The sequence below is a fragment of the Anoplopoma fimbria genome, chromosome 1, assembly GCF_027596085.1.
Source record: "Anoplopoma fimbria isolate UVic2021 breed Golden Eagle Sablefish chromosome 1, Afim_UVic_2022, whole genome shotgun sequence".
Classification (NCBI taxonomy): Eukaryota; Metazoa; Chordata; class Actinopteri; order Perciformes; family Anoplopomatidae; genus Anoplopoma; species Anoplopoma fimbria.
The window spans coordinates 22,024,448-22,050,112 of record NC_072449.1 but is presented as its reverse complement, the minus strand read 5'-3'; the positions used below and the strand labels follow the sequence as shown (position 1 = coordinate 22,050,112).

Here is a 25,665-nt window from a genome sequence, read left to right as displayed (position 1 = left end):
GTCCTGTCCCCCATGGCAGAAAGTTTCCTGTTTGCCACGCCAAATGGCAAACTGTTTCTTACTTGTCCAACTGGAGTTCTGTTTTGCCACGACAGGGACTGGGCAAAAGTGGTCCGATGCCATGGGGGTTCCTGATTTTTAGCGGGCCCGGTAGTGGGCTGCCAAATCAGGCCTGATTTTGCCTACCCGCCAATAGTTGGGTATTTTAAATGCCCAGGGGACCCAGAGGCTCGGGAGATCCGGTTTGGAGACGTCAGGCAGGTTAGGTCAGTATGGAGGCGGAGCCAGATTGGAGCCTCTAGGTGTCAAACAGGCAGAGCCTGGATCAAAATAATTCTTAGGGAAACTTGTACAAAGTAAGTACACATTAACATATGGTATCCATCGTATTACATGGCCCACTTTCAGTCCAAAATAAAATATCTTAAAGACACTTTTGTCATGTAGGCCTACACATTCTATACCACAAATAAAGGGGAAACTAAGTCACGACAACACAACAAAAGAGTACAGACAGTAAAATACATTAAATAAATAAATGCAAGATAATTGTATAAAAACAGGAATAAATAAATAAATGCAATAATAAATGTATAAATACAGAAATGAATAAATAAATGAATAAATGTAAGTGAAAAGAAATGTAGAAATAAATGTAGGATATGTATTTATTTATCTATAGATTAATGTAGTCATTTCTATATTTATTTCAGCATTTACTTATTTATTTATACTTTTATTTATCTATTTCAGTATTTATTTAAGCATTTATTTATTACTGTATTTATTTATACAATTATTTATGCATTTATTTATTTATACTTATGTCATTTTTCGTCCTCCATATAACAGCGAGTGGTCTGGAAAGAGCATCTAACTAATATTTATATCTTATAAGAAAGGGAAATAAAATGATGAAAAGATTAAAATCTGTTTATATTCTAGTTTCTAAAGAATAAAAAAACACTCTATCCAAGGCTGGATTACCAGCTGGGTTTGGCCAACAACTGCCCTGTGGCCCCTGAAGGCTCCAGGGTCACCTTGAAGGTTGTGATGATTGAATTCATTGCAAGTTTATTTGTTTATATTCTACACAGTATTAACACCATAAAACAACACATGGATTAATTATCTGCTCTTGAGATCCCACCTGGTTTGAAGGCCTTGATGATTGGACTACCTCGTTGTCACTGGTAAGGGAGCGTTACTGTGTTGTGTCTGTCTTGATGTTTAAATAAAACAAAAAAATACATATAATTTCATATTTTATATGTTATAATTGTACTATTTCAGTTCTTATATTCCTTTTTTTTTTTTAAAACATGATTTTCTTTTTAATATATTTAATGAGCATTGTTTGAGGGAGCCTAAAATCAAAGTTGTATTTTGTAAAAACTGTAAAAAGAGGAGTACACATTTGGCCCCGCCTACTGCCTGTCAGGCACCGTAGAGGGCGCAACCCCCCTGCTTTACGCTTGTAGCTATGGAAACTCGTCGATGGCAACATCCACCAGTCTGTCCTGCCCCCCATCCTCATACCTCTCAGAGGTGCTGAGTGTGTGCAGCTGTACCCGATAAAACAGACCCTGCAAGATGGCGATTCAGCGACTCGTGGCTTGTTTTGTTCTGTGCACCAGTTTAGGTAAGTTATTCCGCCTTTCTCCACCAATGCTTTTTCCAGAAAACGTCGCCGTCGCCGTGCTTAACGAGGTGCGGCAGCCGTGCGGCGCTGAACCAGAGCGGCACCGGAGCTGTCGGTGCTAACCGTGGACCACTGACGTTAGCTCTGACGTGAACAGGTTGTGGATTGTCAAGCAAGCTCGGCTCGTTACGCCATGTATCGCACGGTAGTATTTCTGCAGCTTTTTCATTGTCAGTGTCATATGTTTCCCTCTTAACAGGAACGTCACGTTTGCTGCTGTGTGGTGTTAACCTGAAGATGACGTAGTTCAGAGAGCATCGTTCACGTTTCATTTATGTCAACGATGCCGTTTGATACACACAACAACATTTCGTTTTTTTAATGTGGAGAAACTAACCAAAGTCTGCACATCAGGTCGTGTGTTTATTATTGTCACTGGTGGGTAATTCTAGCAAAAAATTAAAAAAAAATTAAAAAAAAGAAGCAAAATGTTGCTATTAGTGAAAGAGAAAGCAACCACATGGTAACATAAAAAGACAAAGGGTACCAGATGTCCCAGGGCACACAAGAGCATCTCAAATAACATGCATCTACTGTGCTGTATGTGTTGAGCATGCAGCACATAGACTGTGAGTAAACAGCATTAATCACTGAGCCATACATGGAGTTCATACTGGTTCAATCTAGTGTCCAAATGCCATCTCTCTAACCAGCATCAATCCTATCTAAGAGTGTGTGTGTGTGTGTGGGATGACCTTTAGAGATCACGCACTGATTGATGACGAAGAGTGGTGTGTTATTAGTGTGTTGAAAATGAAGAGTCAGACATTGTGTGTTGGAGATGAACCACCTCATCATCATCATCATCATCATCATCCCTGCCCAACAACAACATCTGGAGCTTTGGAGCTGATCAATATATAACCGATTCTGGGTTATATGTTGTATATTCTATCCACCCCTGGTTTGTGCACTCGGTGTGAGGTCACCCTGCTGTTGGATGAAAATTTGGCAGCGGAGTGAGTTATTCTCCGAATGGCAGATAACGTCAGTAAGTGTTGAACTATTGACCCAGCTCCTCTGCAAGTATGAATCAAATGACTGGGCGACTGACAAAGCAATGTTTCATTTATCATGTTCTAGACGGTGTGTTTTGGTTCTAAATGTAGCTCACTAACACAGTAGCAGCAGAAATTATTCACATTTTTAGATTAAATGTTAATAGTCTGAAGTTCTGCATCCCAGTGTTAGTCTGCCTTTAGGTGTAGATAATGCATAGGAATCAGTTTTAATGTTTAATTCATGCTTCATATATCTTGCACATGTGGTTGCATACATTTAAATAATTTTGTTCAAAGTAAGAGAAAATACATGTTTTTGCATTAAGATTATCATGTTATTCCACCCTGACAGGATCATATACTTCATCATATTGTTCCTGCTCTGAATTGAAGCTATATAATGTTACACTAGGGCTGAAATGAACAAGTATTGTCTTGATTGATAGATTCATTGTTCTGTTGAATGATTTATAACACTGTAAATCATTCTGTAGAACAATTAATCTATCAAGGATATGTATTTTATATTGCTTGTTTTATCTTTATTCAGTTTACAATCTGAAGATAAATGCAGCAACCCTTTAAAATCGAGGAGCTGGAATCAGAGAATTGTTAGTATTTCTGCTAAAACAATTAATCGGTTATCAAAATATTTGCTGAGTCTACTAAATATATGAATCGATTAATCGTTTGCAGCTCTAGTCTACACTGAAGAAACATTTAAAACTTGACCTCCACGCTTTGGGTGTCAGATTTCTCTTAAAGTCAGCATAGTCAGACATATTCAGTATCTTGGAACATGTTGATATCTCGTTGTATATTCACGCTACGGTCCTGCGGTGGAGGGCAAAATACAGTTCTTGTGCCCCTTTCACACATTTCCTCCAGTATGACAACATGATTGTTTAATACTGATTTACTGGAGTGATTAGTTAAAGTACACATTCACTCCAGTGTGCTGTGAATCCCAGCGGTCCACGGTCCATACACCCCTCCATGTCGCTGGCTCACTCGGCCTTCAGCATATTTGCAACGACGGCACTGGAATGTCTGGGAAACAAGCTTTTTATAGATGCACTGGTTCAACATTTATTTTGTTTGTTTCAGGGTTGGGGATGGGTAGTTGATGTGATATTTAGAGCGTAAGAGGATTGCAGAATGTGGCCATTTAATAGCACATTTCTCTCAGAACAGACAATAGACCTACTTTGTCTATGCATTACAAAAACACAGGGATTAAGAATGAGCCCGTGTTTGCTTTCCAGCAAGCGGTGAGATTAATTTCGGAATTCAAAAATATTGTCGTCTCCTCAGCCGACGCTGTGTCACCGGGGGACCAACCATTGTTGTGTGAATGCTTTTATTCCAAGCTCTTATTAGCTACACATTGTCATGTTAATTGACTGTGGTTATACTTTCCCACGGCCTACTTTAAAAAAAAAAAAAAAAAAAAAGAATCGTGTCAGAAATTGGCCTGGTTGTGGAGTTGGTACACTATATATATCTTTATTCAAAATTTGGTCACTAAAGTGTGCATGCATCATATTCCTACTCTCAGTATGAGTTATTATTTGCTGTGAATAATAAGGACTGAAAACAGTATTTATGTAACCGTTTCTTTTCTGGTAATGTTTTGCCAAAGAGAGCAGGGGGGAGGATGACATGCAACAAAGGTCACCCCCAAGGATCATTTATCAGTGTTACAGAGTGCTTCAGCAAAACTTAATTATCAAAGATAATATCCTGTAAACTTAGAATAACACATTACATACTGCTATGTTGAAATCCATGAAATGATGGGGGTTAATTAAAAATTATTTTCTAATGTGATACTTGTGCAGTGTGGTTGTAGCAGATTCTATCAAGTGTCTCTATTGGAAAGCTTTGTGCTGTAGTTTTCACTTTGTCCCCCTTTTTAATAAACTTGCAGTATGACGGCAGCCTCCGCCTCTATTGTAGAAAAGACAACTCTTCGCTCTGTCTCACATATGCCGAGGGAGCGTTTGTTGGACGAGCTCGCCTTGTGTCTCATGGGATGTCCAGTCACAGCTGGGCTATAAATAGCTTCTTGATGTACAGGGTGGGAAAGTCAGCAACAGAGACGGAAGCTGAGACCTGGGAGTCAGATCTCATCAGTGTCCCCAGCTGTGCTTGCGCCTTGGCAGGACCCACATTTTCATCACTTTCAGGCCGAGCGTCGGATATATGTTAGCCAGCTCAATGTGGTAACGAGGCTGCTTTGAATAAATAGACAGTTAGTCAGAGTGCACAGTGACTCTGATAAACAGGAGGGGATGTCTTGCAGTATTCAAGGCCCGCTCAGATAATTATTGTTATCTAATTTCAGCCTTCATTTGAAACCCTTCACACTGTCTCCACTGGGAGCGATAATGCCTTCATTACTCAGCATGGGGGCTGTTAGTCGCATGTGTACCCAGCGATTATTGCATTTAGAAGTGGCACAGACACAATAGGTTGAGTGTGGGGTTACCAGTGGAAGGTGGAAACAACTGCTAAATCCTCAGCCTTTTAAATTAGACAAACTGTGGAATTATGGGTACATCTGACATTGTAATTTTTACATTTTCCTAATTTGTTGTTGCACACCCCTCGCTCTTTGCTCATTTGTCTTACGCTTAAATTGGCATTCTGCTGGCCCAAGTTTGACAGTACTTGTGAATTATGCCCCTTGCCATTACAATTTGACATTTATAAAATAACACTGATTGCTTTAAGGAGTGCACTCAAGCAAGGAGCTTAACATAAGTGTATCTCATGTGTTGTAGTGCCGGGGGGGGGACGGGGAACGGTTGAATAAATATGCTTTGAATATAAGCACATTCCCGATGTCAAGTTATTTCTGTGCCTCTAAATTTGTTTTGTTCAGGGATTTTGATAAATTATTTATCCTATAAACCTCAGTGTTAATTAGTGTCACAATTTAGCGAAGAAGCTCTCTCACTTAACTGGAAAAAAATTAAATAAATCCGAGATCTTGTAATGTTTTAGGCTTTCTGCTCTAATGAGTGCCACATCATTGACCAATTCATGCTGTTTCTCAGAGGGACGCTGTTTCCAAAACACAAGCGAGATCCAGTGAACTAGCGACGCAGATGTTCATTCTCTGACTTCACATTTGTTTGTGATAGAAGTCCGACAACCACATCCGATCTGTGTTATAGAGCATTGTTTCTATTTTACCTCTTTTGGCAGTTTTCCTTTCTACTTCTCAGTATATGGATGTCTGTGGTTAAAGAAATTGATACCATTGTGTTTGTGCAGCATATCAAGTTATGCGAAGATACAAAAACACATAAACCCTAAATAAATGGCTCATAGATAGTATGAAAACCCTTATTTGTACATTGCTGCATAAAACTATCTTGAGATTTGACTTGTCTCAGCCTTGGTCTTCATTAATTGAAATAAATACTCAGTTAGACTGGGGTCAGGGGATTTATCTTGGCGTTAAAAAACTCTGTGGTTGCCTTTCCTTGTATTCTTATAATTATTGTTTTGCTGCATTGTCCTAAAACTGAAGGGACTATGCATTAAAGTCCTCCCACATGGGCTCTCTAGGGTGTGTCAAACAAAAAGCTGAAAAGCTAAAAGTCAGCACTTTCACTTTAGCCAGTGTCTTATTTAAAGAGTAAAGCTAAAACAATAAACACATTTTTTATTGCAGCAATTTCTCTCCTGTTCGATGTTTCATCACCAGCCAAATTATTATCTACTTAACCATTATAAAGGACCCAAATCAAATAATGTCAGAATATTTTTTTCTGAAGAGACAGTTTTTTCCTTAAGCCTATACTGTTCAGCACACACGTTCATTACAAATGCACGTGAAAACACATTTTGGCCCCAGGTGTTAATCCTCTTAACAGAAATGTGTAGTGATTAATAAGAAATGTTTACCCTAAATCAGATCCCAAGGCTTTCTGAGAGGTTCTATATTTATCACTTTAATCCACTGTTTATTAGGCAACATGCCCAGATGATAATGTCTGCTAATGAAAATGCCTGTGTTGTGTGTGCCATCAGGGTTACTCAGCATTTAGTGTCTTGCTTCTTTCTTTTTTTTTTTTTTTTTTTACAGGTCACATCCCATCATCACTCGGGGTAATCCTCCGAACCACAGACAAGATTGTGTGGGCAAATGAGTTTGAGCGTAAGTTGTTGGAAAATCACTCTAACCTATTTAGCTAAAGTAGCTTTTCTTTCCCTGATACATTCTGTTTCCCCCACAGCCATCGAGCTGACCTGTTTAATAGAGTCCATCTCCACAAACAACCCGAGGATTGAATGGAAAAAGATTAAGAACGGTGTCCCCAGTTATGTGTACTTTCAAAACAGGATAGCAGGTAAACCGCTTGCAAACTTTACCTTTTTTTAAACCCCATCAACCAGTGGACTGCAGCATTTCAAAGCAATGTCTCAGGGCTCAAAGCTTAGCCCAATGAATGGTACCTTGAAAGAACTTGGCATTGAATTCTGTTTTCTGGACTGTGAAGGCACGCTGTGTATGTGAATGAGCAATTGTAAAGTGATTTTTTTTTTCTCTCTTAAAAGGGGACTTGGAGCACAGAGCTCAGCTCAGAGAGCCGGCCAACATCATGATCTTCAACGCCACTCGGTCCGACACTGCAGAGTACCGCTGCGAGGTGGCAGCCATCGATGATCAAAGGGACTTTGATGAGATACTTATTAGCCTTGCAGTGAGAGGTATGGTGAGCTGGTACCACATTGGTTCCTGATTGAAGACTTCATGCACATCTTCATTTGCATTCTTTAGGATGATGAAAAGGAAATGATAGTGAACTTCAGTTCATATTCAAGGATTATCATTCATTTTACATTTATATTAAAGGGATAGTTTGACAGATTTTGCATTCCTGCCAAAACATGGATGATAAAACCAACAGCAATCTAAAAACTGTGACTTAAGTGATAACTGAATAAAACTACAGCCAGCAGCTGATTAGCTTAGCTTAAATGCTGGAAGCAGGTGAAAACAGCAAGCCCGACTATCAGGCAACACGATGAAGGCCCTGAGTACGGTCCTGAATTGTTGTGTCCATACAGGAACTTAAAGTCTCTCAGGTGACTATAACCAGTGCCTACTGGATGTTCTCGGAAATCTACTTAAGATGAAGGGAGACCGAACGTTTTGAATATTTTACCTATTTCCTATATTTACTATTAGAATTTAAATATTTTTTTGGGATCTTTTACTGATGTTTTGCTTTTTTTGTTTATGTTTTTTATATATATATATATATATATATATATATATATATATATATATAGATATATAGATATCATATGTAAGGGACAGGGGTTCATTTTGTAATTTGTATTTGGTATTTCCTAAAATGTCTTACCATTACTTTAAGTCATTACTCCAGACTCTGCTAAACTATGATGACTATTTGCCATATTTAGACATGTTATGCATCAAGTGATTGATTACATTACATATATATAATTGATCAGTAACAAAAACAGTCAGCAGTTGCAGTAGATTGATGTGTGTCTGTGTCTGTGTACAGTGAAACCTGTTGTACCACGGTGCAGTGTGCCAGAGGCGGTCACAGTTGGAACCTCAACTGAGCTGCGATGTCTGGAGAACGAGGGCTTCCCTGCTCCTCTGTACCGCTGGTTCCACAACAGCGAGGAGCTTCCTCAGGAACCCAAAAACAGCCCCAAGTTGGTCAACTCTTCCTACAGCATCAACCCTGACACTGGAGGCTTGGTAAGAAAGACACAGGGTGTGACATGTTTATTTTAGTTCTCACGGCCTGCAAAAAACTAGCACTGAAGAAATGGCAACAAACTGTTTTTTCTATTGATTTTAGTACAGTATTAGAAATTAACAGAATCTGCCGCAGTCAAATGTGGAAGAAGTAGTTGACATTCTGTTCTGTTTGTGCATGGGACAATTACAGCTTATCTACAGTAATGTAAATGTGATTTAATACATATATTCGTGTAAAGATAGCCACAGAAGAAGCTAAACCTAAAACAAGCATGTGAAAGAAGGATTATATTTAAAGGCAAGGTGATGTGTTCATGGTTTACTTCAACGACATAATAACACCCATGTTACATAAAACATTTTAAGACAGTCAGACTTTAGAAAATGTCATAAGAATTTATCTGCAGGCCAAGCATCTTTAAGAATTGTGTTGACAATGCAGCTGTCTGTCATTGCACTGAAAAATCTCTAAAAATGTCTACTCAGAAATTTCGAAGAGTGAGGAAGGAGGACGCAGGGGAGTACTACTGCCAGGCAAAAAATGAAGCCGGACACGCACAGTGTCCTTCACAAATGATGGAAGTCTGTGAGTGTCAAAATGTCTGAGTCACTATTTTTTATCCAAGATGTGACAGTTTTATCTAAAGCTGTCACAACTTGTGTTGTGTAATGAGTGAGGTTTTTGTGTCATAATGGTATGGAGCTTTCGAGGTATCAGAAGAAAAGGAAAAATCAAGTGATGATTTCAGCCTCATGTTAAATACATATAATCAAAATATACAAGTGCACAAATCATAAATACTTGATATCTCTGAGGCCACCTAACTCTGTGAAATAATCATCTCTGTTGCAGATGACGTCGACATCCTCGGGATTTTCCTCAAGTCGTTCGGTGCAGTGACTGTTTTCTTCTGTTTGGCTGCTTCCATTTGTCATTCCTTTAAACGTGGATGCTTCTACAAAAAGGTCTCAATGAAAATAAGTGAGTATAATCTCTGAAGAACGAAAGAGGGAACATGTTATTGTGTCCTTAACTCTACACTACGTCAAGGATTTTGTATTTCATCATGTATATTTGATTTGTTTATTTCAGCTACAATTGGCCAGCACAGAATGAGGGGGTTGAATATGCCGATGCAGATGAGGTAAACAAAATCTGCAGAGCATACGCAGTATATATTGCATGTCTTACTATGAACAAAGTAAACTATTGAAGGATCGGTTGTGGATACTAATTTTATAATTCCTGTTTTTCACAGGGCCATTTTCGCCACAAGTCCTCTTTTATCATTTGACAGCGGAGACGGAAGGACAAGATGAAACCATGACAAAAGCAAAAAACTGTTGAGGTTAAACTGCTACAATGATTCTCCAGATGGTAAAGTTTGAGGTGTTACATGGCACATTATTCTCTGATGCACATCAAAATCTATTTAACCAACTTGCCAAAGTAATTTTGATATCATTTTGCGGCACTGTTTGATGTTTTTTATAGCCTAATAGCATTTTTAATTTTCTTCTCTGTCAGTATTAAATTCTGTTTGAAACATTTTTTACTCCATATTTTTTTTATTTGAACTCTTTCGCCACAATATTTTTATTATACAATAAAACCATTACAAAGCTGTGGAATTTCATATTTGGCCCACGGTGTCATCGCAAAGATGCTGGAAGCTACATTCCTTCACCGTTTTTTGGACAAATCTTCTTTTATAAATCTTGAACTTTTTACTGAGTACACTGAAATTGTTTGACAAAACTAATTAACATTATATTTGTTCATAAGATAAACATGTTCTTATTTTGTTCAAGTTGCAACGTTTTTTTGTATATACTGTAGTTATACAGGCAATAAGCAGCAGAGTGTAAAAGACTGATGAGCTCAGATTCATAAGGCACAATTTATCAGCCTTTCTTATATTCCCAGATAATAACAAGTCTATACAAGTACAGAGTAACTTGTGAGTTTGAACAACAATATATATCCCACTATGCTGCAAAGTCAATATGTACTATAAAGGTGGTAAAGTATGATTTTTAGAGTGCTGTTTCTGTGTAAAAGTGACCTTCTGTGCTTTACTAATTATTTGGTGAGTATTGGACATATTGTCCAGTTTTGAGTCAGTATTTTATGTACATAAATACATACATCTTTGGTCTTTTCATTTGCATATATTGCACTCCATACCTTATTGTAAATACTGCAATAAAACTGTCTGTCGGAAATAAATTTACAGTATTTACTGTTAAGTGTGTATCTGCAGTGTTGAGCCTGTCATTTCAAACATTAGTGTCAATGATTTGTGTAACAACTCAGGAACTGTTGTAAAATGTCCACTGTTCATTTGATATTATTGCTCTGTGTTCATGTTATTTTGTTACTATTAAATACGTTTGAACTGTTAATGTTGTGGTCATGTGTATTGTCAGAATGATTTTGAGAAAGGACGTGAAAATAATCATACAGCGGCAAGACAAGTTAGATGTGAAACAACATATACAACTTTTTTAAACTGGTTTGACATTAAGCTGCTATTTTTGATAGTCTACTGTAAAAATTGTTTATCAGCTAAATGATCTTACATATGAGAATTATTAAACACATTTATTTACACAGTAGTTACAGCTTCAAGCATTTTATTTTAACTTACTCGGTGGTGAAGTATTCAGATATTTGTCCCAAGAAAAAGTAGCAATACCAGAATATGAAAAAAACGCTACTATGTATACTTGTATTTACTATACTTGTATACATTATAGGTGATCATATGTTTTTATGTAAGTAACGTTTACAGTACAATATCAATATATCCCTCTGAAATGTACTGTGGAGTAGAGAAGTAGAAGAACAATGACACACTTAGAAAGAAAAGTTCTTAAGTGCAATGTTGAGGTACTTTCTATTTTATGCTTCTTCATACCTCCATTCCATTTTTAGAGGGAACTAGTACTAGACTACATTTTTTGACAGCTACCTATAACTATGTATTAAGATGTAATTTTACACAACCTGTGATTAGCTACTGAAATATACATAATTTTAAATACAAACTATAAAGAACCTGAATACTTCTTACATAAAAAGTTATACTCAAGAACAGTTGCCTTTTTGGCTTAAAAACATCTGGAAATAAAATCAAATATTATAATATAATAGGTGCCTTTCTCCTGTATAAAGAGTACTCTTACGTTTCATACTTGGTACTTTTTAATTTAAAACATTTTTTTGCCTGTTAAAAAACTTGAATGCGAGACTATTAACCATAATGGAGTATTTTTATTTCCGTTGCTCTTGCTCCCACTTAAGCAAATTACTGTACTCCCTGTGGCTTTCTAAATACATACAGTACCAGTCAAAAGTTTGGACACACCTTCTCATTCAATGGTTTTTTTCTACATTGTAGATTAATATTGAAGACATCCAAACTATGAAGGAACACATATGGAATTATGTGGTAAACAAACAAATGCTCAACAAACCAGAATATGTTTTGCTACTTTTTAAGTACTTTGTAATTTTTTTGAAAGAAACCAGCTTTCTAAAAATAATGTGGCTAATGATAAAAATTCAAAATAATACTCAAACAAATGTTATTTCCCATTCAGTTATCAATAGATGTTGCTACACAAGCATTCTTTCATTAACATAATACTATATCAATGTTGTTTTCACAGTTCCTCCTAGAATGAACAACAAAAAGCCCCCATAACTAAATGATAACAAATGTCATAATTATAAGCATATACAGTACCAGTCAAAAGTTTGGACACACCTTCTCATTCAATGGTTTTTCTTTATTTTTATTTTTTTCTACATTGTAGATTAATATTGAAGACATCCAAACTATGAAGGAACACATATGGAATTATGTGGTAAACAAACAAATGCTCAACAAACCAGAATATGTTTTATATTTTAGATTCTTCAAAGTAGTTGAATGAGAAGGTGTGTCCAAACTTTTGACTGGTACTGTATATATATATATATATACAGTACCAGTCAAAAGTTTATACACACCTTCTCATTCAATGGTTTTATTTATTTCTTCAAAGTAGTTGAATGAGAAGGTGTGTCCAAACTTTTGACTGGTACTGTACATCATATTTGGTTCTCTGTTTTCACCACTGCTCATACTTGGTTACAATCAAAGACAAAGCAGTGAAAAGCTCTCACTTCCGGGTTGTAACCCTGGACTGTCGTTTGCAAACTTCAGTTTAAAAGTCTTCTGGGTTTTATTTTGAAGAGACTCCACCCGGAAGTAGTTAGCCCAACGCAGGTGGCGTACATCCTGGTTATTTGACAACATACACCGTCTTTTCTTACAGAAAACAAACATGTAATATATATTCAAATAGCGAGGATTGTGAGCGTTACGGAGCGTGCTTGTCGGTGTCCGGTGTCTCGGTAGACTATTTACCGGAGGTATAAGGTCGGACGACGAAGGAAAGAAAAGGCTAATTTGCAGATGGACATATTATTGTGCGTTTTCGTTGTGCCGTCGTATTGCTATTTTGCTTTGTCGATATGGACATGTAGCTAATGTGGAGTTATCTGTAACATACCGAATATTGACTTTTTCTACGTTTAATAGTGCTTTTGGTGTTTCTAAAGGGAACTGAGGCAGCTCAACCAGCAGGCCTTATTGTGTGTTTCTTTTTTACTTTGAAATATCAAAGGGTTTAGTTTGATAACAAGTCAGTAACAAAAAAAAAAAAAAGAGTTCACACAAGATGAGTTTCTTTAGTTTTGGACAAAGTGCAGAGATTGACGTGGTCCTGAATGATGCCGAAACGAGGAAAAAGGCTGAACACAAGACTGAAGATGGAAAGAAAGATAAATACTTTCTTTTCTACGATGGCGAGACTGTCAGTGGGAAGGTGAACGTCACGCTGAAGAACCCGGGGAAGAGGCTCGAACACCAGGGGATCAAAATTGAATTTGTTGGCCAAATAGGTAGGTTATAAATATACATATATATATATATATATATAAATATAATATATATATATAAATATATATACACAATGCAGACTTGTTACATGTGTTCACCAATGCAGACTTGTTACATGTGTTCACCAATGAGTTCATAAATATATGTAAAGAACACACCAGCCTCTGGCATTATGGTTCATATAAATAAAATCAATATTATATTAGGGACTGTACACCAATGATTGGTTGTTAGGAGTGGGGGCTGAACATTATGTTTATTAGATCAATAGGAACACATAACCCTAGATTCTTATTTGTGCACCTGCAGTTATTAATGGCAAAATGAATTGAACCGGTTCAATCGGGTAATAATACTTTTATATATTGTCCTATTCTCTTTAAGACTCCAAATCTTTCCACTTCCAATCATCAGTATGAAAAAATATTCAATGTGCTAAACGATTAAAAAAAGACTTAACAGCTTCTAAAGATGCAACCATAGTTGCTAATCTAGGGAGCCAGAGTGACATATATTTGTAAAACACAAGCAGCTATTTTGAAACATATTAGAAAGTCCAAACTAACCGAGGAGATATGACATTTCCGGCCTCGGAAATAGGTTAACAATTATTTTTATTGTTTTGCAAACAGGATAGTTAGTAGAGTCTTTGAGAACTCTGTTAAAAAAACGTTTTGGGAAAAGCGCATGCTACCTTGAGACTTGAATTTAATGGTCATACATGAGCAGCACCAACTGGGCCTAGGCACTCCCCAACATTATGAATATTATCCTTGGACCCTTCCTTGACTGAGAGAAAAACATCAACACCCTCCCAAAAATATCTCAAAGTAAAAGAACATGTATTGCATAATGCAATACATTTTTCTATTAACAACTAAAATTGAAACAAAAATGTAAGGTGATATTCCCAATTTAAACCCTAATATGTTGATAGCATGAATATATTTAAATAAAGACCAAATATAAGTGGAATTAGCAATTGCCAGAATCATGGCAAAGGTAAAAAATGTTAACAAAATGCCGGGTTTTAATCGAAGTATATCTCTATAATTTGTACAAACTTAGATCAGTAACATCAGTATTTTGAAATGTTCCTATTATAGTGGATGACTCTAATTTTGCTTTTGCTGAAAACTTCTTTCTTCTAGAGCTGTATTACGACAGAGGAAACCATCATGAGTTTGTTTCCCTGGTGAAAGATCTTGCAAGACCGGGTGAAATAACTCAGTCACAGACGTTCGACTTTGAGTTCACTCATGTTGAAAAACCCTACGAGTCGTACACAGGCCAGAACGTCAAGCTAAGGTAAGATTGATCATTCACCCTGCTTTATAGGCGGTGAAATTAGTCACTTAAAGTGTCACTCTTTAACCTTTAACATTTAAACTGAGCATGTTGACGCTCAGTGTTGCCAACATTTACCTTGCAGTATGTTTTTATGGCTTTGATGCTATAATGTGGAAACAGAACTGTATTTTTAATTCTCTGTTTGTTTGCAGATATTTTCTTCGGGCCACGGTGATCAGACGACTAAATGACATCAGTAAAGAGATGGACATTGTGGTCCACACATTGAGCACTTACCCTGAACTCAACTCCTCCATTAAAATGGAAGTTGGAATCGAGGATTGTCTCCACATTGAGTTTGAGTACAACAAATCCAAGTAAGACTTGTAGGGCTGCAACAAAACATTATTTTTCATAAATGATTAAGCCCTAGACATCTTTTTCTGTCAGTGATTCAACTTTTTAATCTATATAATTCTAGAAAAAAGTAAAAATATATGTCCATCACAATGTCAGAGAGCTAATGGTGAGGTTTCCAGTTTGCTTGTTTTGCCTGAACAAAACACAAAAATATTTACTTCATCCTTATCATGATGTAAAAAAAAAAAGAAAAGCAACAGAACCTTGTTTTTGAGAAGCTGGAACTTTTTAATCATTTTTACTTGATGCATTAGTTCACAATACATCAACTATCAAAATTGCTGTCAGGTTATTTTCTATTGATTGAACAATTGATGAACCAACTGCACATGACAACATTATCATTTTATTTGCCCAAGTAGTTAAAGTGAACAAACAAGTAATAAGCATTATTTTTATTGCACTTTTCAAAACTGAAATTACAAAATGTCTTTTGAAAAAAGAAATCCATAAATCTAAGGTTTTATAATGGTTACAAATTCAGTTACAAAAAATGAAGTACCATATCCAGCCAAGACATCCTAATACGTGCAGCGTCTCTAAATGCCTTTTGGAAATATTAAGGTTGTAGAACAATAGTGTGAATAAGTCAAGCACATACTGCAGAGAGACTCCGACAGCCTCAGCCATGGAGTTAAGAGCTGCAACTAACAATTATCTACATAATTGATGAATTATTTCATTAACTTATCACTTTATATTTTACATGTCAGCAAAGTTCCCAGAGCCCAACAGTCCAAACCAATAGAATACTATCAGCTACTATCATAGAAGGTGAAGAAAAACCAGCAAATATCATTTCATGCTGTCCCATAGCCAAATAAAGCATCCAGACACAGTTTGAAAAAGATTTTATGCTCAGTTTCTAAGCTACCTTTTATTTACACCCCTCATTCTCATTCTGCTTGTGTCTTCATTTGTCCTGACAGGTATCATTTGAAAGATGTCATTGTGGGAAAAATCTATTTTCTGCTTGTGAGGATTAAAATTAAACACATGGAGATTGACATCATTAAACGTGAGACGACGGGCACCGGCCCAAGTGTATACCACGAAAACGACACGATCGCCAAGTACGAGATCATGGACGGAGCTCCGGTCAGGGGTAAACAAAACTAACCCATGGTTTCAGTCATTTTAATCACAAAGTGTCGCCTAACTCAGTATAGATTTACTTAATGTTATCCAGCCTGACAAAATGTATTCCATATTTTAGGAGAGTCCATTCCCATCCGGTTATTTCTGGCTGGTTATGATCTGACTCCCACGATGCGAGACATCAACAAGAAGTTCTCTGTGCGCTACTACCTGAACCTGGTTCTGATCGACGAGGAGGAGAGACGCTACTTCAAACAGCAGGTAGGCTGCTGCAGAAACCCCCATAGTCGGCCATGTATAATAATACTGCGTAAAGGTTCCCTGAGTGTTTGGATGGAATAGATAAGAAAGAGAAACATGAAGTGCAGAAAATTTGTTCGACAAATGCTTGGTGTCTCCCAAGTCTTTAATGTAGTACATGCTAACTGTAATCAGTTTTGAGTATGTGGTTTGAGTTTTGGACCGTAAAGCATAAAAACACATTTAAGGTGGGATTTGATCAACAGAGAGATCCTTGATGACAATAGTAGTTTATCATGAAGTGAACAATCGACAAAACATTTGCCAATACATTTATTGTTGGTAAAAAGCAAAAGATTGAGTATCTTTGTTTTTTGGACTCTTGGTTGGAGAAAACCAGCAATAAGAAGATGTCATTTTGACTCTGGGAACATACACATATATATATACTATGGTAATTAATGTTGTACTAACTGTATGCAGTATGTTATGTGGAACTGGGACAAAACAATTGCTGCCTGTAGGCATTTTTAGTAGCACACATTTTGACATGTCATTGCAGGAAAATCACAGGATTGCATTTATAACGAGCGTATTCTGGTTAGCTGAGCCAGTTCCAGGGTGCTGGTTTTCTTCATGTTGCCTAACTGGGATACTCGGTGGATCCAATCCCTCTTGTTGTCCCTCCTAATGTTATTAGCAACAGCCCTGCTTTTCCTGCTATGACATAAATATACATAAATTGTTGTAAATGAACAATAGCTGACAGTAATCCTCTCTTGTTAATCATAGCATGTATGAGTTTCTTGCTATCGGCAAAGGAGAGCATTTTGCTGCTGATATACAAACGTTTCTAACGTTAAAGTGACCACTTACTAGAGCAACACCAGGATTACTGACATGGTCTTGAGCTTTCGTGGATAAGGTGTCAATAGATAGCAACATCAATACATATAAAAAAAATAAAGCACACTAAGTTTAAAAAAAAACTCCAAACCCTTCCTTGTGCAGGAAATCACACTGTGGAGGAAAGGGGACGTGGTGAGGAAGAGCATGTCCCATCAGGCAGCCATCGCCTCTCAGAGGTTCGAGGGCTCGGCTGCTTCAGAGAGTGCACTGGAGCAGGCGGCGAAGGAGGAGAGCGGGTAGAGAGCTGCAGCCCGCCAGTCTCCTCTCACAAGACCGACCGGCGTCTGCGTCAGGAGGTACCCGTCACCCGTACAACATCTGGTGATGCAGCTGTTTTTATTATGTATCTGCTGCTGGGGAAGGGAGGAAGAAGGGAGACCGACATACAGTAACACATACAGTATGTGAACAATGCAACAGTTTGCATGAGGCATTCAAGGTGGCTTCAGGCTGCTGGTCTTGTACTTCCTCATTAATGCAATTTTTCTTTTCTTTGTGGGAATCAAACTAATCATTTACAATGTCCACTGTGTTAAACCCTTCCATGTGTGATATTCTTGAACGTTTAAGCATTCTGTTGGTTACTTTAAATTAACGCTTTTCTGAGGATAAATTCATTTCTGATCTCTTTATTAATGCAACTCTACAGTCATGAAATTTCAGAAATGTATCTCCAACATTCCACCTTTTAATGAATGCATTCCTAACATTGTTGTAAGGTCAAGAAATGTGAGATAACTTTGCACTGCTTTATCATGCTGAACACATTTTCTCTTTGTTTGTGTGTGCACAAAAAAAATAATTGAAACAGAAACTTCCCTTTTTAAGGGCTAAAGTATTATCGCACACTTTTTTTTTTGTTTTGATCTGTAAATAAGACCAGCTAAAACATTTTATCCTGTTCCAGCTTGTGTACATTGATTATACAGTACACGGTGCCACAAGATGACCTTACATGTTCATACGCTTTGCCTCGGCATTCCAGTGGTGTTAGGGAAGGGTGTTTGTATTAAGGTCTGATAGTATGAAGTCCACTGTATCCTCTTTATTAGAGACTTTAAAAGTTGTGCCTAAGTGTATCAAGCATATGAAATCCTCCTGCCTCTTTAACATGATTTTAGTCTTTTAACCAGAGAAAGAGTTACAGTAGAACTATCTTTTGCTAAATGCTAATTAATTATTCCTTGTCCCTGAAAGTCAAATAAATTGATGCCAAATGAAAAAAAGAGCTCAGACTTGGTTATTTTACAGCAATGAGTGAAAGTGTTTTTGACAAACATAAAAAAAAAACATTATCAGACATTACACCCAATAACACTGACTACATCATAATAACACTGCTACTAAAAGTACACGGCTAAGTTGTGTTGTCACTGAGAGCGCTTTAACTCAGACAGCTTTGAACAGGTAATGAAGGCAGTCTCCAATGAAAAGTCTCCAGATATTTGGCCGCACTGATTCTCCAAAGCCTAAGAACCAGTTCCCAAACACAATAGTGAAATATTTTCTTGCCGAAACAAATGTCATAACTGCCTTCACAATGACAAGGAAATGTCTATAAATGGGTTTCAATGAAAATGATAAAATAGCATGTGGACGTTCATTCAGATTCAGGAACTGTGCTTCAAATCACTCTCAAATAGAAAAGCTGAAGACATCAAAGAAGTCTCAAAAGGGCCTAAAGACCAGAGTTTCTGGCTAACAGTATCTGCTTAAATGAGTTTTCCATTTAGTTGAGGAAGAACCAAAATGCCCCAAATCACCCTCAATGAAAAAAAACTAAAGACAGCAAAGAAGTTTCAAAGGAGCATTAAGCATGTCTGGTAGAATTTGCTAAAATTAGTTCTGCAGGCCTGAATGTGTGAATCCCCACCTATCTTAAGCTCTAAAGAAAGATTGTCGTCACACCCTGATTGGCCAAGAGGGGAAATGCACCAAGCTGCTCTCAATTCATCATTAGCAGCCAGTCCACACAGCCTATTTGTTTTTTAAATCAGTCATTAAAGTACTTTTGCAAGCTTAAGTGCCCAAAAATATAATTGTTTGAAGTTAACAACATGGTATTTTGGAATTTAAAAGTGGACCCGATCGAATATTTTATGGCACCTAACAGAAATTACATAAAGTAGGAATTTGTCATGCCATTTAAATATATATTTTTAATTGTAATAACCCCATAACTTTATAGTTCAGTCATCAGTGAATGAGGCAGCAAGTTTGTCCGTCATCAGCAACTTTCACATGAAATCTGTGTGAGGGTAATCGATGTTTCTGAACGGATTTTCTGTATTTCTTTAATTAATATATAACCACAATGAATACACGGCAGATAAATCTGGTCAGCCAGTCCATAACAAAATTGTATAAAAACAAAAGGTTGGGAACCATTGCTATCCATAATGGAAAAATAATATGAGGCCATTTTATACGACAAGGTGATCTGTGGGGTTCCATATAAAGACAATTCTCCCACACGCTGCCTTGAGTTCTGAATGAAACATCTACTATCTTCCCACTCACTAGATCATCACTGGGCATTATTATGGATATTAATGTAGTGCAGAATGTGATGTACTGGGAGAATATAGTTTATTATGCTGCTACACACAAATAACAAGTTGAAAAATTGCAATTAAAAAGGCCCTAAAATGTTCTGAGGGCAAAGGGCAACCTTAAACAACACAACATGCTCATAAAGTTAATGTACTGCTGCTCTCGTCCCACCGGAGTCCTGCACTCTGTCCTGCTGTCCGCCTGTCAAGTGCAGCTTGATCCGGGATAAACAATGGAGCCAGGTCCCTGTGAAGATGTTGGCTCAACAGTCACCGACCTCCCGCTGCTTTCATCCACCGTATTTCTCTTCGACCGGGCATCAGACAGCCAGCAGCAGGCCTGGTAGTGGAGTGTTTGAGAAGACAAGGAATTATTATCCCACTCCCCCCATACTTTTTTAATTCAGTGAAAGCTAAAGGTGATAGAAACATGATACTGTTTATTTGTCACTTACCTTTATCATTACATTTACGGTCTTTCACTGGGATGTGTGGTTACTGTATTCCTGCTAAGCCCAGCATTGCCAGCAGAGGGCGCTCTATGGGTTATATTTAGCACCAGTTGATAACGCTGACTGTATTGTCATATTTCAGCATGTAAACTACAAATGTACACGTACAAAACCCTGGTTATAGACAATACGAGTACACTTGAGTAAAATTTTTGTAACTGTAACAAGCAGGGACATTGAATTTGATTGAAGCTAGGAATTAGTTTTGCAGAGCTTCTGTTGTAAAATGGCAAAGCTGACTGAAATAATTCTGCTAACTGGGGGCTAAAAGACAGTCCGGTTCTGTGTAGGCTAAAGTCAGTTATATGTTTTGGATATTTGTTTGGTAACCTGCGTTTGAAGTATGACTGAATTGAGGGACTGTTTATAGCAACGTAGTTTAGGAGAGAGCCAGTGTCAAGCAGGCTGGAGAGATAATAATTACATGTGCGGGTATGCTAATGCTAATAGCTGCTAGTATGCTTAAGTTCTAGCCTATGATATAACCACCTGTGTACTATCCCTACGAACTCATTGGGTCAGATAAAAAAGTTTTAAGAAATAAAGTGAATTGCACCAGAGTGAGCTATGAGTCACTCTTCCTTCTTCCCGGTTTGGTCCAGCAGGTTTGTCTGGTTGGTCGGCTGTGGGCGGGGATCGTCTTAAAGTCTGCTGCACTTAACCAAATCCCCACACTTCCTTTTCAGACGTTGATGAGTGTATTCTGTCATATGCCATTCACGATAAACACGAAAAAATACATAAATAAAGACAAAAAAAATAGCAAAGTTCACTGGAGCTACCTGCCGCAGCATGTACATGCCGCCATTGCCATACACCGCAATTCAAAGATTTTGAACGCAGTGGCCTGAGGTGTCCAACAAGCTTGCTCTGTATCGTTCAGAAGTGTAGGCAAAAACTGGATCTGAGCCATTATTTGAAAAAAGCACATTTAATATTTTTTCAAAATGAACCATACAGTTGTGTGAACAAGGTCGCTGCTTCATGATTTCACTGTGTCACAAAAAAACATCTGGTCCAAATCCTCACAAAGGCTCTTTATCTTCCAAACTCAGGATAAAGTCAAACTCCTCTGCAGAGAGAAAAAAAAAACAGAGTGAGGGTTCAGAACCAATCCACCACTATTCACTGAAAGAAGCCACAAAGTGAGAATGTCTTCACTTACCAGGGGTCAGGGGTTGCACTGAGAGCCGGGCACTCGTAAAGAGCGCCATGTCCTTCAGAGGGCCTCCTTTGGCGCGATGCTGCAGGTGGTACTTTTTCAGCTCAGACAGAGGAAAAAAACGCTTCAGCATTCTTTGATACTGGACATCTACCTGAGAGAGAAGAATACAACATCAACGCCCCCCCCCATGCTTGATAATTATCCGTTAGTCCACTTTTAAATCCTGGGTGAGTTTACCATGCTCCATTTGGGGTTGTCTGGTTTACTGTTTGCATCGAAATGGATATCTTTCTTGTCAAACTGAGTGTGGTCCACATAAGCTTCTTTCACAATCTAGAAAAAAGAAATACAGCATAAAATGATGCCTCTCTGTGGCTTTGTTTACATTACATTACATTACAGTCATTTAGCAGACGCTTTTATCCAAAACGACTTACAGGAAGTGTATTCAACATAGGTATTCAAGAGAACTACTAGTCACCAGAAGTCATAAGTGCATCTCCTTTCTTAAACAAGCATCTTAAAGCATAAGCCAGAGCAAAAGTATAGTGCAGAGGCAAGTTACTACGAAAACAATAATTGCAACAGACTAATACGAATACAATAAGTGCTACAAACTACTACGAATAGGATAAGTGCAGTAAACAAATACGAATTCAATAAGTGCAGCGAACTGATACGAATACAGTAAGTGCAACAACTAATACGAATACAATAAGTGCTACGAGGAAGGCTCAGGGTAGTACTAAATCATCAGAATTGTATAATATCAGCAGAGTGACTTACTTTCATGATACCCGCTATCCCCGGTTCCTTGCAGTTGCTGTGGTAAAAGAAAGCCAACTGCCCGTCTTTCATCTGCCTCATAAAATTGCGTGCCTGCAGGTGATGGATAATTCAGGGGAACAAAACAAGAAAAGGAAAAAAAAAAGAATTTGCACAAGGCTGTTGAGAATAAAAAATAAAATGTCAAAAAGCTTTTTTTCCAGAGTAATGTATTATATCACGGAAACATCTCTTCATTACAGGAGTGAGTTTTGTGGCTTTACCTGATAATTACGGACGCCATCCCAGCAATCAGTCTGATCAGGCAAAGCCTTCAGATCCTCAATCCCAAACTGCAGAATGAGACCAGGTGCATCAGACGAGTGCACGCCACTCACATTTTGACAAAAAAAAAAAAAAAACATGTAGACAATGCGTATGAGGCTCTGTACCTTGCCGTCGATGCCACTCTCAAAGCGGCTCTCTGGCTCAGACTTCATCAGCCAGTGAGAGTACCGTGGAGCTTCTGAGTTCACCTGTTTTTTTCCAGACTCAACAGGAGCTGCAGCTTTTCTCTTCCCGCCGACTGTTTCACCATCATCCTCTTTGCCTGTTGTCACAGCAATAATTGTCCCTCAGAAAGTAAACAAACCAGACCAGAAGTTTTTACTCTGCAGCTTAATTTGCTCACCTGTATTCGCAGCTCTTTTACTCACTCCGGCCCTCGTCTTTGGTGGCATATCTCACAATCTATGAACAGACATGTTTAAAGCATCCAATCCATAACAGGGTTAATGATATAAAAGTATCTACCAGTCATATTATTCATACCGAGGTAGCTATCCTTAACATCTCTATATGTTTTAGATATATTTTTGCATCAATGTATTACAGAACTTTGATTCATCAGGTATTTGTTTTAGGCTGGCTTGGAAAAAAACCTAAAGATTTTCCTGTCCGGTCATTTTATCCATTAACAGTTTGTCAATTAAAAAAAAAAAAAATACCATATGACGATATAGATTCATACACACTGTGATGAAGAGTGTGATCCATATAGCAAACAAATAAACCATTAATTACAAAAATATGTTTTTCATCAAGTCACTAGTGCTGCTACTTACAATGATTTTTACTTGCTGCCTTAATACATTTCTGATTATTTTTAAGATAAGATATAAAAATATATTTTTAAGATAATATTTTTTAAAAAAAAAAAAAAAGATAAGATAAGATATTAATAATGTAAATGTCCAAATTCATGTTTTCAGATATCGTGGTTTTTTTTATGACCAACATTCCCCAAATACAAAGCCAAATATTTTCAGTATAAAAGCATAGAAAAAAAAATAAGGAAAATATTGACATTGAGGCAGGAAGATGGCATTTTATACATTTTTCCAGTAGACATTCTTAAATCAGAGGAATGACATACGAAGTTTAATAATACGTGCAGAAGAATAAGAGCATTGTTTGACACATGAGTCATGTGTTACTTTTCCAAAGCTCTGTGATTAAACAACAATACTAAAACGAGAAAATGAAACAAGCCACATGTTGCTACTTTTCATTCAATTGTGATGAAAAGTCTTTTACTCTAAGCATCACTACGTATGGATGGCAAAGCCCAGCAGCTCTGGTGAGTAGACGTCATCCACAACGCAGAGAGAAAGGTACCTGCATCAGCGCTCCACAGGTTAAGTCAGACCTGGGCATTGTACGCGAAAGATTACATGATAATTAGAAAATAAAACATATTTTCTAATTATCTTATGGGTGGACTGAAACCGCATTGCTTTTATTTTGAAGCCCATTTATTCTCACAGTGCACGCAATCGTGCACGTCAACTGTGCACGTGAAATGCGTGTGATTGACAGCCTGTCTACCTTCCTTGTCACCCCTGAAAAATGCGAACATGTCGGCTCATGCCAAAAAGAGGAAAGTGGTGCCGAAAGCAGAACTTTCAAACAAATATGGACTACTAATGTTTTCTTTACTGAAGTCAAGGGTGAACCTGTGTGTTTGGTTTGTGGGGAGCATGTCGCCTGTTTAAAGAGGACAATTTTCTTTTCTTTTTTTTGCACAGTTCTGAAGACATTAAATGTTTAATATAGGCATGTAAAGTCAAAAAGGCTACAAAACTGGGACACTTTTCTTTACACAGTTACACAGTTCAGTGACATGTCTTGTTTATTTTGGCTACAAAGATGATGTGATGTCTTTAGAAAGCTAAGAAAATCCTTGTTTCAATAGTATATGAAACTCAAAATGCCCTTTGTTATTAATGTGACTGAAAATGAGTCAAATGTTTCACATTTTGTTTATCATTTTGGAAATTCTATTTGAATAAATGATATTTTTGAAAGCTAACCTCACCTTTTAATTGCCAAATAATAACATACACTCTTACCAGCGGTCAAAACAATGCCATTTACTGCTTTTTATATAGAAATAAAATGTATATTATGCATAATTGAGTTCGGCATTTTGGCCCGGCCCTCCAAAATATTTTCAGTTGCTCATTTGGCCCCCTGGGAAAAATAATTGCCCACCCCTGGGTTAAGTGTTCAGCCGCCAAAAACCCGCGGGAAAAAGCTGTTTCAGCGTGGGACGTCAACAAAGTTCCTGGTGCATTTGATTTGCTTACCTTCTCCTCCCGTCTGCGTTGTTAAAAAGCGACAGTGAACCCCAACAGGTTTGGGATGATGTCATCCGGTAACGTCCAGGAGAGACGCTCGGGGAGGCGGCGGAGATCAGGTGGACATCAGCCGGCTGATGCGTGTCGCCTGCCCTGAGCTTTCTTCGCTTTATGGCAGAGGAAGGCTCGCTTTTCGTTTTGCTGCCTCACTCTGGTCTGGATCATCACTGCATCTCACTCAGCTCCTGGTGGACTCTGTCCTTGGACACAGACAAGTCCAGGATGTTCTTACTGCACCTTGGCTTCTGTGTTCACTCTCCTTTAAGGAGTCAGTCTTCACTCCCAACATGCCCACTTCCCCAAACAAGATCTCTTTTTATCTAGACTGAACTATGTCAGTTGACCTTAGGTTGAATGGAAAAAAAACTATCTATCTATCTATCTATCTATCTATCTATCTATCTATCTATCTATCTATCTATCTAAGATAAGATAAGATAAGATAAGATAAGATAATCCTTTATTAGTCCCGCAGCGGGGAAATTTGCAGGCTTACAGCAGCGTAGAGTTGAAGTGCACACAAGAGACATAGTAAAGAAAGACAAGATAAAAATAAAAAATAAAAAATAAAAATAAAAAACAAGTATTATAAATAAGCAATA

The 25,665-nt window shown here is 37.6% G+C and overlaps 3 protein-coding genes across 3 annotated transcripts; 2 read left to right on the top strand and 1 right to left on the bottom strand.

Moving 5' to 3' along the window:
- The first annotated feature begins 1,496 nt into the window (after positions 1 to 1,496).
- Positions 1,497 to 10,791, top strand: jam3a (junctional adhesion molecule 3a). Its single transcript, XM_054602904.1, is given in 10 exon segments — positions 1,497 to 1,642; positions 6,803 to 6,874; positions 6,954 to 7,067; positions 7,276 to 7,428; positions 8,256 to 8,458; positions 8,948 to 9,047; positions 9,315 to 9,419; positions 9,422 to 9,443; positions 9,555 to 9,606; positions 9,721 to 10,791. Coding segments are annotated over 10 exon segments (906 nt in total). The 5' UTR covers positions 1,497 to 1,593; the 3' UTR covers positions 9,757 to 10,791.
- Positions 10,792 to 12,722: 1,931 nt separating this feature from the next.
- Positions 12,723 to 18,587, top strand: vps26b (VPS26, retromer complex component B). The gene is made up of 6 exons (XM_054597620.1): positions 12,723 to 13,415; positions 14,565 to 14,721; positions 14,916 to 15,080; positions 16,053 to 16,228; positions 16,340 to 16,482; positions 17,473 to 18,587. Exons 1-6 carry the CDS (start codon positions 13,193 to 13,195, stop codon positions 17,608 to 17,610), a joined length of 1,002 nt encoding a protein of 333 aa, XP_054453595.1. The 5' UTR covers positions 12,723 to 13,192; the 3' UTR covers positions 17,611 to 18,587.
- A 2,759-nt stretch (positions 18,588 to 21,346) lies between these two features.
- On the bottom strand, positions 21,347 to 25,153 carry thyn1 (thymocyte nuclear protein 1). Its single transcript, XM_054602457.1, has 9 exons — positions 25,116 to 25,153; positions 25,013 to 25,066; positions 23,056 to 23,114; positions 22,817 to 22,974; positions 22,649 to 22,717; positions 22,386 to 22,478; positions 21,837 to 21,932; positions 21,600 to 21,750; positions 21,347 to 21,506 (listed from the first exon to the last, which is right to left on the bottom strand). The coding sequence occupies exons 3-9, from the start codon at positions 23,102 to 23,104 to the stop codon at positions 21,460 to 21,462; spliced, it is 663 nt and encodes a 220-aa protein (XP_054458432.1). The 5' UTR covers positions 23,105 to 23,114; positions 25,013 to 25,066; positions 25,116 to 25,153; the 3' UTR covers positions 21,347 to 21,459.
- Between the last annotated feature and the right edge of the window lie 512 nt (positions 25,154 to 25,665).

What these genes read in the sequence shown, in the direction of transcription:
- vps26b (XM_054597620.1), top strand. Translation starts at nt 13,193, where the DNA reads ATGAGTTTCTTTAGTTTTGGACAAAGTGCAGAGATTGACGTGGTCCTG. An exon ending in GGCCAGAACGTCAAGCTAAG is followed by an intron (nt 14,722 to 14,915) that starts GTAAGATTGATC and finishes GTTTGTTTGCAG; the next exon opens with ATATTTTCTTCGGGCCACGG. An exon ending in GACGCTACTTCAAACAGCAG is followed by an intron (nt 16,483 to 17,472) that starts GTAGGCTGCTGC and finishes TTCCTTGTGCAG; the next exon opens with GAAATCACACTGTGGAGGAA.
- thyn1 (XM_054602457.1), bottom strand. Translation starts at nt 23,104, where the DNA reads ATGCCACCAAAGACGAGGGCCGGAGTGAGTAAAAGAGCTGCGAATACA. An exon ending in TAAAAGAGCTGCGAATACAG is followed by an intron (nt 22,975 to 23,055) that starts GTGAGCAAATTA and finishes CTGTGACAACAG; the next exon opens with GCAAAGAGGATGATGGTGAA. An exon ending in AGAGTGGCATCGACGGCAAG is followed by an intron (nt 22,718 to 22,816) that starts GTACAGAGCCTC and finishes CTCATTCTGCAG; the next exon opens with TTTGGGATTGAGGATCTGAA.